We start from the raw sequence: 17,166 nt of genomic DNA on the forward strand, positions 1-17,166 counted from the left end.
CATTTCTCTAATAAAATGATGCTTTCAGCATTAGGATGGCGCCATCTACTGGCCCTTTAGTATCTCAGTCATGGCCAGAAGTTTTGTCAAAGGCACAAATATTATGCTTGGTTTTGCTTTATTGGATCCAAACGAGGAGCTGATTTTGAGCTTTAAAAATAAACTGGTGCAGCATCATGCTCGGAGGATGTTTTTTAATTCTACTGTTTAATGCAGGAAGTTTAAAGCTTTAATATGATTTTTAGCGTTATCTGGCCTAATGAGAAGATTTTTCTTGGTTCTTCGCATTTTGATTAATTTCTTTCTTTCTTGTTCATTTCAGAAAGTGAAATGTGAATCTGAACGGTTAATCTCTCCTCTCCCCTTCTTGTTCTGATTCAAAGTTGAACCAGAACTGCAAGAGTTACATTATTTTGAGGAGGAGACTGTCCTTTCTGGACTTAATCTGACTGCAGCCACGGTTCAAGTCATGTGAAGTGTCTCCAAATCCATGGATGCACTGCAAAACAATCTAGAAATAATTGGGGTTTTTTTTATCTTAAATTAAGTGTATTTACCATTAATTTGAGCGGGTATATAAGATGATTTGTCAGTGGAATGAGTATTTTCACTCTCAAAATAAGATAATTAGATAATATGCACTTGAAATGAAATTGTTTTTTTTTCTTATTTTAAATGTAAATTGTATTGTTCCATTGGCAAAGTGTCTCACTCACCTGCCAAATTCAAGAAAAAATGCACTTATTTTAAGGAAAAAATTTGTTATTTAGATTTACATTTTTTTGAAATGTGGAAATACCTTGCACTGGAAAAACAATCTCGAAATAAGTAAAAAAAATTGTAATTTATCCTTAATTTGAGTAGGTAAATGAGATTGAATGAGTATTTTTACTCTTAAAATAATATAATTAGATAATATACACTTGAAATAAGATGATGCAATTGTTTTTTTCTTATTTTAAATGTAAATTGTCTTGTTCCATTTGCAAAATGTCTCTTTTACCTCCTCAATCCAAGAACAAACTCAAATCCCGGTGTTTTGAGTTAATTCACGTATTATTATGTGACACTGCAGGTTTCATTTTTGTGTTTCCATCATCCATTAGTCAAAACTTGACCAAATTACCAGAACTAAACGCTGGGAATAGTTCACTTTTAGATAAATCTAGATCTTATCAAGTGGTAATGCTTATGCATTCCCACTTATTGTTTTTCTGTTTCTCTTTATTATTATTATTATTATCAAGTGGGAATGCTTATGCATTCCCACTTGATAATAATAAGACTCCGGGGACCCTTCAAAATAAAAGCCCCTAAATTAAACTTTAATATTTTTTTCCCAGCATATGGCTCAACATTATGACCCAAACTCAACCACTTTTTTAAAAAATGAGACTCTAGGGGGTTTTCAAAACACACCCCACAGAAAATTTCAAAATAAAAGCCTCCCATTGCCACTCTATCTACTGCCCTAATAACAGGGGAAAAGAGTGATTTAACGATTAGAAAGTCATCAAGTATCACTGCTGGATCTGACCCTTTTCTCAACACACAACCCTGCTAGACTTTCAAAATAAGACTCAAGTGACTCTTCAAAATAAAAGCCTCCATATTTTACTCGTGTATTAATTGATGCAAATGGCCCAGCATTATAACCCAAACTCTACCAGCTTGTTTCTATTAGACTCTAGGGACCTTTTCAAAACATACCCAAGAGCAAATTTCACAATAAAAGTGTCACATTTACCCTCTAATACAGCATCTATTCACCCAATAACATGGAAAACCAGTGATTTCATATTTGGAAATGGATTCTATATCACTGCTGGGCATGACCCTTCCCTTGACACACATCCATGATAGACTTTCGAAATAAGACTAAAGGGACTTTTCTTACATACACTCATTCATTGTGCCGTATGGTTGGTAGCTATGACCCAAACTCAACCAATTTCTTCAAATTACACTACCAAGGCCTGTTGACGACACACCTTAGTGCATATTTCTTAATCAGGTTCTAAGATTTACACTGTAATAAAGCATCTGCTAACCTCGTAACATGCAGCCTAAGCCTGCCAACGGTGCTGTCATCAACACAGCGGCTCGTAACATGCAGGTTCAATTTTTTGATAAATTCAGCTCCTTAAGTGGTATTAGCTCTCTTTCTAAAAGCTTCTCTCTCTGTCCTTCCTCTGCTTGTCATGGTCAGTCTTGCACATAGGTTTTTAGATTTTCAATCCTCTAAGGATGACGCTGTTTTCTTTATGCTGATCAACCGACACATTTTAAATAATTTCTAATTGTTTTGCCAAGTCTTGACATTTCCACAATTTCTAAATTTTGATACTTATTCAATACCATCTTCCTCAACATTTTACTGCCCATCCTTGAGCTACTCATTTTTTCTTCAACCAGATAAGATTCAAGTTTTTTTTTGTAATTTCTTTTCTGATTCAGCTGATTTAATACTTTTCAGCCTATGCTGAGAACTTTGGCTTCATTCTGCTCTCTTTCTGGACATGAATTATGCTTTTCTGTTTGCTACTAATTCATAACACACCTGACATGCTTCTGGAAAGTAGGTAAACCCCGCTTAAAAATTTCTTTAGAACTTTTTCTAGAAACTTGGGAGACATTATATTAAAAACCTTCTAATGCACACATTAAAGACATTTTTTTATATTATGTATGGTTTGGCTGTGCAGCTTTTAAGATGAGTTTGTTTCTGCCATTTTACTGCCAAATGATTCTACCCTACAAAATCTTCAGATGATTCAATTGTTTTCTGCATTTTGAAGTTTCTGATGACTTCCTATCACATTTGCATATGTTCTGCAGGTAATTTCAGCTTTTTTAATTCAGCAAAAGCATTCCCACTTTGATGTTTCTCCGAAACAGCTTTTTCTAGTTTTATTTAGAGATGGGTAGTAACTAGTTACATTTGCTCCGTTACATTTACTTATGTTTTTGGAAAAAAAATTATACTTTTAGAGGTAGTTTTAAAGCATTGTACTTTTTTACTTTTATTTGAGAAAAAAGTGATAAAGTATTAACTTTTTCATGAGTAAAATCTCTGGCTCCTCTGCACCGACACTAACTTAACTTAATAAAAAACAGCTTTTTTAGACAAATGTCCATTAAGGAGAAATACTTTGTTTTTTTATATAGTCAAGGGTTAATTGTTTAATGAAATTTTCCATCTGCTAAGTCTGCCGTTTCATTTAGAGGTCAAGTGAAAATACTGTCGCTTGGATAGCATAGAATTGCTCATTCTACAGGTTTGTTGTTGTGTCTGTGGAACCGTTTTCAGTTCCCTATGAAATATTCAAAACAAAAAGTTTAATTTGAATTATTTTGAATGTATCTTTGTACCTGAATTGCGGCGTCTGAATTAGGGACTCTGTTTGATGTTAAAAATTTGATGTTGAAACCAACAGGCTGATGCAAGCAAAGACAAAGATATATTCTCAATACACTCTGAGAATGAAGCTATAAATGCTTTGATGCTTGAAAAATAACTGAAGTTTAACTTTTGACTCAGCTATCGCTTAAATTATTAATATGTTTCTTGAGTGAATACCTAAACAGAGCATTTTTGTGGTATTCTCTTGCATCGAGAAAACAATACTTGGCAATTTTTATGATGACTTACACTTACAGTATTTGTGGTCACCATCCCGCTGCATTGGCCTTAATGCATGCTAAATTCACAGCAGCATCTTTTTTTGTGAAAACAGTATGGAAGGCTAAATATGTCATGGAAAATGTTTTTTTTTTAAATATGTAATGAATAACTGCACCATTTAATCATAAATCTAAAATTATCAAAATAATGTAGCAATATGACATGCAAAACTAAATAAGTAAATTTGCCATCAAATAATGAAACATACATTTGAAATCATAGCATAAAAAAAAAAACTTACTTTACATATATATTCAATTATCGCATTCTTTATTTATCAATATTGAGACATCTGAGTGGCAAACATTATGATTATGGAATCACCCAATTCAGAGGAAATGACTAGTTTTGTCATGTCTGGGATCTGCTTTTTTCTACAAATTTAAACGATATATATACATACATATATAACACAATTTAGACAAGCTAATTAACCTAAATTCTTTTTTGGTCAGCCGGAGCACCCGGAGAGAACCCATGATAAGAATATAAAGAATATATATAGATATATATCTATACATATCTATCTATCAATTGATCGATAGATATGATTAAAAATAAAAAACATTTTTGGAAAACTATATATGAGGGGGGAAAATAAACGTGCAGAGATTAAAAAGAACTTTAAAAATTAAAATAATATATATGTTTGATATATTCTATAAATAAAAAACAGATAAAAGCATGAATTGGTAGAACAAAACACCATTCAGATTAAAGCAAGTGAGCTGGTAACTGGCATCTTATTTTAGACACAGGAGGAGTAATTTCAGGCAATTTATTTTTCTTTGGTGATTTCAATTTTCTAATCTCATCTTTCAACTGTTCAATTTGATATTCTTGGTCTTTGAGGTCCTTATATAATGATCTGTTCTCTGCTTTTAAAGCGATCGACTCTTCCTTAAGCTTTCTGGCATCAGTCTTTTTCAGGTAGAGTTTTACGCTTTTATCTTTTTCCTGTTGGGTCACTTTTCCCTGAAGTTCCTGAATTACCGTCTCTTTTTGCTGAATTACTGCCTCCTTTCCTGCTAATGTTGTTTTTAAATTATCTAACTGGTTTCTGAGAATGGGAATAATGTTAACTTCAGGATTTACATATGCTCTTTTTAGATCTTCTTTGTACTTATTACACACTTCTTCTAACTTCTTATATTTATCTTTTTCCTGTATTAAATTTTCACTCAAACCAGATACGTTCTTTTCAAGTGTTTTATTATCCAGGTTCAGTTTGCAAATTTCTTGTTTCTGTGTCGTGATTATTTTCTTATATTTATGACACTCTACTGTGCGACGTTTAACTTCTGTATCTAGGCTCTCATTTTTATGTGTCGCTTCTCGGTTAAAATTTTTCAGCTCTTTCTGAGCTGCTGCCAGTTTTTCCATGTAATCACTGATTTTTTCATTCGACTTTCTTTTATTAGTCTCTAACTGTTTCGAAAGTTCAGTCATCTGTAGCTGGTTATTGGAAAGCTGTTTTTTAAAGTTATTAATGGATATTTTACAATTTACCAAATTCTCACTCAGCGTTTTAACTTTGTTTTCCAGGTTTCTGTTCTGTGTTTTAATTGTTTCAAGCTCCTCATTTAGTTTTTCTATCTGTGACTCATTTGCTTTTTTGGTTTTAGCTAACGCTCTTTCACTTTCTGTTATACTTTTAACTTCATCTCTTAAATTCGCAACCGCTTCCTCCTGGAGTTTTACAGTCATTGCAAATTCAGTCTTTATGTTAAGTTGCTCTTTAAGGTGAAGATTACTTTCTTCAAATTTTTTATTCAATATGTGACGTTCCTCTTCGCTTTTATGCAGCCGTGCTGTTAGTGAATCTGTGACCACTTTCAGGTTCTCAATTATGTTGTCCTTATTTTTTAGTTTAGTTAATAATTTTTCTTTATCAGTTTTCATTTCCTTTAACTGACTTTTAAGCTTCCCTTCTCTATTTAGATGAAACTGTTCCCTCTCTTTGAGTTTTTTTATTTCATCTTCAAGTTCTGTGTTTTTCAAAGTACAATTAGCTAGCGTTTGTTGGCAATACCTCAGTTTACCTGCATCGTCATAGAGTTCATTTCTATCACTAATTATTATAAGTCTATCCTTCATAAGATCTGCATTTTCAGATTCCAGTTCATTTATCCGTTGCTTCTGTTGCTCTATTGTCTCTCTACACGTTTGAAGTTCTTTTAAATCTGCCTGATTTGTGTTGCTTAATCGAAAATGATTAAACTCCAGTGTTTTTAACTCTTGATTCAGAGAGTCATAATTTGATTTTTGTTTCTTTTGTTCGGCTTTATAACGCTGTATTCTTTGTTTTAAGTTTTCTGTTTCTTTTTTTTCATCCCGCAATTTACGTAGATTTTTAGATCGTTGTAGAGCGTTATCTTCAGAAGTGTTGTACCGACCTTTAATGTCAGTCGCCTCGTTTTTTGAATTGGTTTCGTTAGTTTTTACTAACTCAGAATCTGGTTTCTGTCCTTTGCTTTCGTCAGTTTCCAATAACTGAGAATCGGTTTCATGTACTTTGGTCTTAAGAGTTTCCAATAATTGAGCCTCTCCTTTTGTTTCAGTTGAGGAATCCATTGTTTGTATTCAGGGAGGTAGTTTTACACAATGTACACACGTTATCCACAGGTTAAAAGATTAGAATAAAACTAATCCGAGAAATAGTTTTTCAACAGGGAAAACGTGTGTTGACTGGTCGCTGCCCTGTGTGGAATGAAACACCCACGTGTTTGAATTCCTTATAAAACCTAGCTTAGTGAGGTCAGTGGGTGTGGCTTCATAGGTGATGTCATCAGTTCTAAACTGATGACATATGAAGCCACACCCATTTTCACCTATTTTTAGAATTTCAACCTTTGTCTGTAGCATTCCAATTCCAACTGTCAAGGTCCCATTGAAATGCATGTAGAATTCTTTGATTTCAGCAAAATTCAGCCAAAACTTCATCATCTTTGACCTTTAACTACTTCTGCATACTTTCAGCTAGAAGCACCATTCAACTTTTAAAATGTTTCTGTATCTTTCTGCTATTACTGTTTAACTCAGCTTTTTGCTAACTTTTACAGTTTTGCTTCAATGAAGCTTCAAACTTTAAAAGAAAATGTAAAGATTTTCAGATTTATAATGGAAGTCTATGGACGGAATTCTTCAACTGCTAGAGTGCGTGCTCTAGCTTTTAAGATGTTCTGTTTTTCCAAACAAATTGTTCTCACTCCCTCATTTTTCACTCAATTGAAATAAATTATACATCAAAACGTAGGTATTCTTGTCAGGATTCAGGAAATGTAACCCTCATTTGTGTGGCATTTACAGTCTTCCGACAGTGTGGCCCAGACTGCGAAGAAGTCCACACTTCCCCAATAGAAATCCAATGAGAGACTTGCCAAATATCACATCCGAAAATCCAAAATGATACATATTTTCGTATCGCTCCCATTTCTTAACTGTTTGATGTACAAAGATGAAACTTGGTATAGAACATCTTCAGACCCTTCTAGCACTCACATTGAAGGAATTCTTTCAATATCATTTATGGTTTAGCTGTTTAACTGACTTGTTCGGGCATAGGAAAACATTGATTCTGAGAAAAATCCTCATACTCAGAAAAAACAAATTTTTACATCGTCACCGTGGCCAAATAGTTTTTAGTAGAAACATGAAAGTTGGCACTGTTGAAGCTGAAGGATTGCTGACGCCAACAGTGAAAGAAGTTTTTGAATACCTTTTACGGTTTTGGCTCAACGCTCGTTTGTTTGGAGGGAAAGTTTTGCTTTTGAGAGCTCTGCTCTACCATGGAGCTTTAAGTTATTTAATGAGACCAGCAGGAGTGACAAACCTTTTTATTTCTCCTTCCCATTAAGGTTGCGAATGAGTTACAGCCATGAAAGTTAACCCAATCTGAGACAAAGGATAGCTGTTGCTTAGACTGAAAGAGTTTTTTAGAGACCATTTATGGTTTGCCTTCAGCACTTGTTTGTTCGGAGCTGATTTTCCCATTCAAAAAAGCCTGAGAGGAAAGGAACAATACTGTTGCGTCTTTCTCTCTGTCACTGACAGGTTCAAAGTTAAGCGTTGTCAAGGTAACCAAGCTTCAAAGGGATTTTTACCTCTGCCACTTTAAACAGCACATTTTAGGCCCCGTCCACATGAAGTCAAAACGAACACGAAACGCTAATATTTTCCAGAACGTTTGTCGGAAAGACGGAGACGTAAAATAAATGTGATCGTCCAGACGAATGCATGAAAACGCTGCGAAATGTATGCCAGGCCTGTAAGTGGCGCTGTGGTGCCAAAGCAAAAATAGGCGACGAAATGTTGGGCATGCGCACTAATATTTATACATGGTTGCCCTGCGGGTCCATTTTCGTGGTTCAGTCAAAGTCAGGTGCTGAACTATGTCGTCGATATTGCTCTGTTCTTCCTGGAGAGATTCCAGAAGAAGAAGATTCTGTTGTAAGCCCGACAGCAGGGTGAGTAGCATGAGCAGCAACCATTCAACACAGTACGGCGCCATTGTTGTTGTGATACTGTGTCGCGCATGCGTGTTTAGAGGCGACGCTATGACGCATGCGTGTAAGAAAAAAAATGCGGTTAGAGCTTAAAGATGGAAACGCGAAAACGGCGTTTCAAAATCTTCCCACTCTGAAGGCTTAATAAAAAAAAAGATCGTTTACAGACCCCCGAAACGCCGGCTTTGTATGGATGAGAGGCTGGTTTGATGAAAAATTTGTGCGTTTAGGCCAGGGTTTGGCTTCGTGTGGAAGGGGCCTTAATCTAATGGAGGGAGACAACACTGATTTAACATTTGGAAATGGATACAATGTGACTACTGGCCATGACCCTTCCCTTCACACGCAACCCTGATAGACTTTCAAAATAAGACTCTGGGGACCCTACAAAATAAAGCCCCTACATTAAACTCATATTTTTTTCCCAGCATATGGCTCAACATTATGACGCAAACTCAACCACTTTTTTAAAATTAGACTCTAGGGGGCTTTTCAAAACATGCCCCACAACAAATTTCAAAATAAAAGCCTCCCATTGCCACTTTATCTACTGCCCTAATAACAGGGGAAAAGAGTGATTCAACGATTGGAAAGTCATCAAGTATCACTGCTGGGTCTGACCCTTTTCTCAACACACAACCCTGCTAGACTTTCAAAATAAGACTCCAGTGACTCTACAACATAAAAGCCTCTATATTATACTTGTGTATTAATTGGTGCAAATGGCTCAGCATTATGACCCAAACTCTACCACCTTGTTTCTATTAGACTCTAGGGACCTTTTCAAAACATACCCCAGAGCGAATTTCACAATAAAAGTCTCCCATTTACTGGAAAACCAGTGATTTCATATTTAGAAATGGATTCTATATCACTGCTGGGCATGACCCTTCCCTTGACACACATCCATGATGGACTTTCAAAATAAGACTAAAGGGACCATACAAAATAAAAGCCTCTTCCTTACACACACTCATCCATTGTGCCATATGGCTTGTAGCTACCCAAAGTCAACCAATTTCTTCAAATTACGCTACCAAGGCCTGTTGATCACACACCTCAGTTTACATTTCTTAATAAGGCTCTAAGATTTACACTGTAATAAAGCATCTGCTAACCTCGTAACATGCAGCCTAAGCCTGCCAACGGTGCTTTCATCACCACAGCGGCTCGTATCATGCAGGTTAGTTTTTTTTTTATAAATTCATGCTCCTTAAGTGGTATTAGCCCTATTTCTATAAGCTTCTCTCTCTGTCCTTCCTCTGCTTCTCATGGTTAGTCTTGCACATAGGTTTGTAGATTTTCAATCCTCAAATGATGACACTGTTTTCTTTATGCTGATCAACCGACACATTTTAAATAATTTCAAATTGTTTTGCCAAGTCTTGACAGTTCCACATATGATTTCAAAATTTTAATACTTATTCAATACCATCGTCCTCAACATTTTACTTCCCATCCTTAAGCTACTAATTTTTTCTTCAACCAGATAAGATTAAAGTTTTTCTTTGTAATTTATTTTCTGATTCAGCTAGTTTAATACTTTTCAGCCTATGGTGTGAACTTTGGCTTCATTCTGCTCTCTTTCTGGACAGGAATTAAGCTTTTCTGTTTGCTGCTAATTCATAACACACCTGACATGTTTCTGGAAAGTAGGTAAACCCCCCTTCAAAATTTCTTTATACATCTTTCTAGAAACTTGGGAGACATTATATTAAGACCCCTCTAGTGCCCACATTCAAGACATTTTTTGATATCATGTATGGTTTGGCTGTGCAGCTTTAAAGATGAGTTTGTTTCTGCCATTTTATTGCCAAATGATTCTACCCTACAAAATCTTCAGATGATTCAATTGTTTTCTGCAGTTTGAAGTTTCTGATGACTTCCTATCACATTTTCATATGTTCTTCAGGTAATTTCAGCTTTTTTCATTCAGCAAAAGCATTCCCACTTGCTGTTTCTCCGAAACAGCTTTTTCTAGTTTGAGTTTCTCTTTCTGATGTCAGCCACACAAAATATTGAACTATTTTTCACCATATACTAGTATTTTGACATGTAGCTACATTGCAAAAACCAGCTAGAAATAAGTAACAATTTCTTAAATTAATTATATTTACCCTTAATGTGGTAATTAAGAGGATTTGCCAATGGAATTAGATTTTATTCTTAAAATTAGATAATTAGATAATATGCACTTGACATAAGACAATCCAATTGTTTCTTTCTTAATTTAAATGTAAATTATGTTGTTCCTTTGGCAAAATGTCTCACTTACTTCACCAATTCAAGAAAAAATGCACTTATTTTATAAAAAAAATGACTTAATATACACATTATTTGCAGTGTAAACACTGTTCTAATACTAAGGCTGCTTTTTGTAATAAATTAATCTGCATCAATTTACTTCTTATTTATTTAATTTACTTAATTTACTGCATCAATATTCTACTTCCATTTCCTTAAGAGTCTAAATTTTCCAAGCTTGAAGATGTATTGTACTTGTGGCAAAACTTTGGGTTGTGACTGGATTTTTTTTCTAGACCATAGGGGAATAAAACGTCTTTTGGGACAAAGAAGGCTGTAGGTGACATTTTTATTTTTATGTATTTTTTATTTTTATTTTAGCCCTTGAGTCCCGAAGAACAAAAAAAGATCCACAAAGCCATGTCATCAGGAGATTTAGGCAAGGTGGAGTCACTGCGTAAAAATTCACAAGATGGAAGGTTTGTTAAAGTGCAGGTGTCCATTTTTTTTTTAATTATTTTTCAGATTTTCCTTGTTTATATATACTAAATGTGTCTATATTGTGAATGCTTTTGAATCAGGGTTCGTGGGAGGATGCGTTTCTGGGGAAAATCGAAGTACGGGGATAAGAAGACGTCCAGAGAAAAGCTGATCTGTGGGGCAGAGTCCATAGATGGAGACTATGGAGAGTCTGGGCCACTTCTGGGGGACGGTGAGATGTCTATTTGCTCTTTGTTTCTGTTTTTCTGCCTGTTTCATTTCATTTTTGTCATTACAAAGTGTCTCTGATTCATGCAGCTGGCCAGGAAAACATGTCGCCTCCCTGCAGTCCTGACCTGACTCTGGACCGAAGCGTCAGGGACTTGAAGGAGAACAAGGAGGCGTCCCCGAAGGTGAAGCACAGGCGGAGCGTGAAGATCAGCAGCGTGGCTCTGGAGCCCGCTCAGTGGCAGAACGACGCGCTGCAGATCCTCTCCTGCATCAACGACTACTTGAGCATGAATGATTTCCTCTTAAAGAAGGTACAGCCTAGTCATGTCTGTCCAAACTATAGATCAGGATTCAGATTAGTTGTATTGATTGGTGACCTGTTGCACTTTAGATCAACGATTTGGAGACTGAGGACAGTAAGAAGGACACCATGGTGGACGTAGTCTTTAAAAAGGCTCTGAAGGAGTTCCGTTTAAACATCTTCAACTTCTTCTCCACAGCACTTGTGGTACGTATGGTGTTGTTTACATCTGTACCTATGTTGTTTCCTTGAAGCTGATTATATTTTCGTTTAACATTTTGCCTGCTTTTCCTGTGAATGTTTTCTCTGCAGATGGATGACAGTAAGGACATCCGTTACAAGGACCTTTATGCTCTGTTTGAGCAGATCCTGGAAAAGACAATGAGACAGGAGCAAAGAGACTGGAGGGAGTCACCTGTCAAAGTTTGGGTCAATACGTTTAAAGTTTTCCTGGATGAGTTCATGACTGAGTACAAACTGATGGACAGCACTCTCAGCAAGGTAATATTGCTGATGTCAGTACTGCAAAACCTTTTCTTTGAAGACATGGTTGGATTTAAGTCGTGTAATGCAAAAACTGAAGTAAAAATATTTAAATAAATGTACCCTTAATTTAAGTAGGTAAATAAGAATGAGCATTTTTACTCTTAAAATAAGATATTTAGATATTATCCACTTGAAATGAAAAAACGTAATTGTTTTTTTTTCTTATTTTAAATGTGAATTGTCTTGTCTAACTTACCTCTTAAAATCAAGAACAAATTTAGTTATTTTAAGAAAAAAGGGACTTACTTAGATTTAAATTTTTTGCAGTGTAGAACCTTAACAATGAAATTTCCAAAAGGCTCCCATGATTTTCAAAACCATTTGACCTTTTCAAAGTATGAAAGCGGAAAAAGTGTATATTAGACCATTTTCATTAGCCCCGTTTAGCCTTCCTGTTATCTACTCAGTTCTGGCGCTCTCTCTCTCACCCACAGCCTGAAAAAAATCACCAATGTTGTTTAGGATCTCAGTTCATCAAGCGTTTTCTTTTTAATTTTTTTCTTTTCTTTTTTTTTCTTTTTTTTTTTAGAAAGACAGATTTACATCACATCAATAATCACAGCTTCATCCATTTAAGATTATAACTGAAGATATAAGCAGAAAGTCCAAGGGATTTTGTCCATGTTGCCTTTCTGGTATTTTATTACAGAATATCACTAACTTAATTGTAAAGATAACAAAAATGAACAGAATTAAACAGTAATGGGGATCGCACCACCTCAAGTAATAAAAACCACAAAGACATAAGAGGGCAAGACATATTTCAGAAGAACAATCAAATGAAGTCAGATCTAATTGCTTTCACATACTCAGTCTATTTGGACCAAATCTTATAAAAGTTTTCTTTTTCTAATTGGAGGGAAAAACAGATCCTTTCCATCACATAAATCTGGTAAACAATTTCTTAAATGGTTTTAAATTGTTTCTCTTTGAATTCTTTGACTTTTATGTCTGTCTTGCCTCCTTATTTTAATGTTAGACATTACATTGTTTTATTTTTTAGCCCAACAAAAATAATGTAAATCTGTTTTTTTCTTTTCCTAAAACAGCCCCTGCCTCGACCCCAGCGTAAAAAACCCAGAAAAAAGGACACCGATATTGTAAGTCTGATAAGTCTCCTATTTAGAATGTATTAAGGACGACGCATGATGAGTTAACCTAGTTTACCTTTTTAAGTAGTAGGAAGTTTTGTGCTAATTCGCACTTTGCTGCCCTCTGTAGGTAGAGGAACATAATGGACACATCTTCAAATCCACTCAGTACAGCATCCCGACATACTGTGAATACTGCTCCTCTCTTATCTGGATGATGGAACGCGCCTGTGTGTGCAAATGTAAGTGTGAATATAAAATAAGATGATTACCTTTACAAATGTGGTGCAGCTCTCTTGACCCACAAATCGCAAATAAGAAGGTTTCAAAGTAAAAAGGTCTATGGCTGTTGGGCATCTCTAGTTAATCAATTAATTAAAAAGTCTATAGAAAAACACATTTAAAAACAAATTTTCAAAGCCGTCACTGATTCCAACTCATTCTAGCTTTCAGCTTACAAATGGAAAAGATAGATAAAAGACAAGATCATCAGCATATTGTGTGCAAGTCACTTATGTACAGATTGCATTTTTTTTTTATAAAGTATGCACTGTGAAAAAGCTTTGCCCAAACACTGGGAAATCTAATGTGTGCCTGACTGTGTTCAGGCTCTGCCTCATCTCCCTCCTTACTTTCCCTAATCAGATTGTTTTCAACTGGACTCATGAGGTCTGCAGCTCCATGTCTCTCCAGATCTTTCTCTGCACAGTTTTCTTCTACCAGGATGTTTTCTTCGTGCCAGCCAATACCACTTTTGTCCTTTAATCGATAGCATTTTTTTTGTTTTTTTGCTGCTTTTGTTAAAACTTGAAGTGAATAATGAGGAGACACTGCCTCTCTGTGGATAACAGGAATGACTTGTTTGATCTGTCTGGTTGTGTCCATCCAGTGTGCCGGTACGCCTGCCACAGAAAGTGCTGCCAGAAGACGACCACCAAATGTAGCAAGAAGGTGAGTCAGCCATATTGACTTACCTCCTCATGACTTCCGTTGACATTGATCGGGTTAAATTAAACGGTGGTATTTCTGTTGCAGCTCAGACAAATTGTAAAAGGTCATTGTTTGAGGGCTTTTGACTGCATCTTTTTTAGACCTTAACATATTTATTGGTCGTCTTTGAACAGTTGGATCCAGAGTTGTCCTCCAGACAGTTTGGAGTGGAGGTTTCTCGCCTCACTAATGATGAGAGGACTGTTCCTTTGGTGGTGGAGAAACTGATCAACCACATAGAGATGCATGGCCTCTACACTGAAGGAATTTACAGGAAATCAGGGTCCACCAATAAAATTAAGGAGCTCAAGCTCGGGCTTGACAACGGTAAATATTGAGGACAAACTCTTAAGGGGATGAAGTGATTAAATGTGATTTCTAAAGCTTCCCTGTTTGAACTTGCAGATGTAGAAAACATGAACCTTGATGATTACAACATCCACGTTATTGCTAGCGTCTTCAAACAGTGGCTGAGAGACCTTCCCAATCCACTGATGACGTTTGAGCTGTATGAGGAGTTCATCCGAGCAATGAGTACGTGATCTGCGTAGTTTATTCTGCCGTTAGCATCTGACTGTTGATTGGGTGTGAGGTATGTTTTTATTGTCTGGAGCTGGGAATGGAGATCTGTCTTTGCTTTGGCTCCAGGTTTGCAAGACAAGAAGGAAACAATTCGGGGGGTTTACTCTGTCATCGATCAGCTCAGCAGAACTCATCTGAACACCCTGGAACGCCTCATATTTCATCTCGTCAGGTCAGAGGACGACGATCCTTTCTTTCTTCTGCACCAGTTCTTTCAACTAAAATAACACTAAAAACTTATTTCATACTCTTTAAAACAGTTCATTAGTTGCAAAAGAATTATATGAGAGAGAGAGAAAGAGAGAGAGAGAGCGAGAGAGAGAGAGCATTCAAAATGGCAGCCTACTTCCCTGCAGTTCCAGCCACTGGAGTGACCTTCTTCTGGGCGTGCATATTTTTCACTCCACCCTTTCACTGAATTACAGGGTCTGACCAGGAGATGACGCTTTTCTTTAGATCTAAATGTCCACAAGAAAGAATATTTTAGTAAATAGACTGATGTTTAAAAAATGAATTGTAAGGGACTAGCCCATCATGAAAGAGGGGACATTTTGAATGGCTACTACTGTATATACTATATACTCAAGGGATATACTGTACTATATACTCAAGGGATCAGCCACAATCTTCCCTGCACGCCTTAGAGTCCTGGAGGGGTACAGTTCCTGGAGAGATGGAAGATTGCAGCCAATCACCTTCTCTGCAGACTGGATGACACGCTGCAGTCTGCCCTTGTCCTTTGCTGTGGCACCAGCGTACCATCAAATTAAAACTGATCCCAAGGCATTTAGATTAAGTCTCTAAATCAGTCACTGCAACAGAAACTCTGATCGGTCAAAGTTTATTTAAAGCCAGTGTAGTTTCTTAAAATCATGTAGTTAAGATCTGAACCAGTTACTATAACCCAGTGATATAACAGTTCCTGAATCAAATGGTGCCAGTTGGTAAAAAGGTGTGTCTAAGGAAGATCCATCTGACTGAGCAGACATGCCTCATTCTGAACAGTAGACGGAAATAGAAGGAAGCATCCTTTTAGACCAGTAGACAAATTCAGTTTCCTGTAATACTAAATGATTACTAAACAAATAGTAAAGCTCCATTTGACCAAATATTTGCTGTTCATTGAAATAAATTGCAAACTTGAACTGCTGAATTATCCCCTTTTCTCTGTAGATAGCTTGAAATAATTAGACTGTATTCATCTTTAACGTTCACTTTGCTTTCCAGTGGTCTTTCAAGCTTTTATCACCAAGGACTGAGTATTTTATTTTAAAACACAAACATTTCCGCTCTCATCCCTCATTTATTCCCTTTAATTATCTCATAACACTTCTGTAGTCATATGATATAGAAAGATGAAAAATTAGCTGTTCTGTAACTGTCTGGTCAGAGTTGTTCTTGGAATTCTGTCATACTCAAAAGAAAACATTTTCAGATACTTTTCATTATTGTAGATGATGACGATGCTGAAGTTATCTTTAAAAGGAAACCTTCAAATTCTTCTATGCTTTCCCTGAACTTTAAGTTTTATCAATAAACATCCACTCAACAGTTCTAGCTGCTGGATTTGTCCTTTTCATTACACTTGCAGACGGTACATGGGGCTGTTTATAAAAGTATCTCAGAGAGCAGTTAAGGTCCAGCTGACCTAAAATAGATGAACTAAATGCTCTAATTTGATTCTTTCAGGATCTCCCTGGAAGAGGAGACGAACCGCATGTCGGCTAATGCCCTGGCGATAGTTTTTGCTCCCTGCATCCTTCGCTGCCCGGACACCACGGATCCTCTGCGGAGCGTCCAGGACATCAGCAGGACGACGGCGTAAGCATAAGCCCGCAGCCATGGTTAAAAAACAGAAGAGCTGTTTGCTTTCTAAGCTTCACCATGTCAGAGTTTAATGGAAGAGATCTGACCTGCAGCAGGTTTGAAAGTTAAATAAATCCAAACTCAAGGGGATAAAAGCACATAGCAGAGTCCACTTTATTATTGCTCATTCAAAGGTGAAAACAAATTTGAAAAAGCTGCTTGTAGGCAAAGGAAATCAATTCTGTATTAAAACCCCTTTGAGCAGCAACAGCTCTTAAAAGTTAAGTTCTGTATCACTTCTGTAGACAAACTGTCCTCTTCATTTCTCCATCGCTTATATGATTAATTCCCAGAATTAAACAAAAACTAAACAAAAACATTCACGTTAAAGTGCTGAAATATATATATATATATATACACATTTAAAAATGATCAAAACCAACCTCTTTGGTTGTGGAAGCTGTTCTTGATATTTTTACACCCATGGAATTTGTTTTTTTTGGAAATCGTCTGTACTCAACAATACTTTGTGTAATGAGTCTACTTTGATACCATTTTTTGGGTCAGAAGCTAATGAGCTTGGTGCATTTGGCATACAGTAGCATTCGTTCAAAATGGCCCTTCCTAGTTAAACAACCCTCCAACTCAAAGCGAAATCCCCTCCAAATTCAACCCACTGCAAAAGCCCCTCTTGCATATTTTTTT

General features: G+C 36.2%; 1 protein-coding gene across 1 annotated transcript in view; it reads left to right on the forward strand.

Annotated features, from left to right (window-relative positions):
- The window catches only part of myo9aa (myosin IXAa), a 174,342-nt gene that overhangs the window by 143,141 nt on the left and 14,035 nt on the right, over positions 1-17,166 (forward strand). Inside the window, 12 exon segments of the mRNA XM_038289842.1 lie at positions 10,816-10,913; positions 11,016-11,146; positions 11,233-11,456; positions 11,537-11,653; positions 11,759-11,947; positions 13,042-13,092; positions 13,214-13,325; positions 13,973-14,034; positions 14,208-14,400; positions 14,479-14,607; positions 14,722-14,827; positions 16,345-16,476. Coding sequence (XP_038145770.1) covers positions 10,816-10,913; positions 11,016-11,146; positions 11,233-11,456; positions 11,537-11,653; positions 11,759-11,947; positions 13,042-13,092; positions 13,214-13,325; positions 13,973-14,034; positions 14,208-14,400; positions 14,479-14,607; positions 14,722-14,827; positions 16,345-16,476 — 1,544 coding nt within the window.

This window comes from Cyprinodon tularosa, unplaced genomic scaffold (genome assembly GCF_016077235.1).
Source record: "Cyprinodon tularosa strain WSP-4 unplaced genomic scaffold, ASM1607723v1 ctg272, whole genome shotgun sequence".
NCBI classification, from domain to species: Eukaryota; Metazoa; Chordata; class Actinopteri; order Cyprinodontiformes; family Cyprinodontidae; genus Cyprinodon; species Cyprinodon tularosa.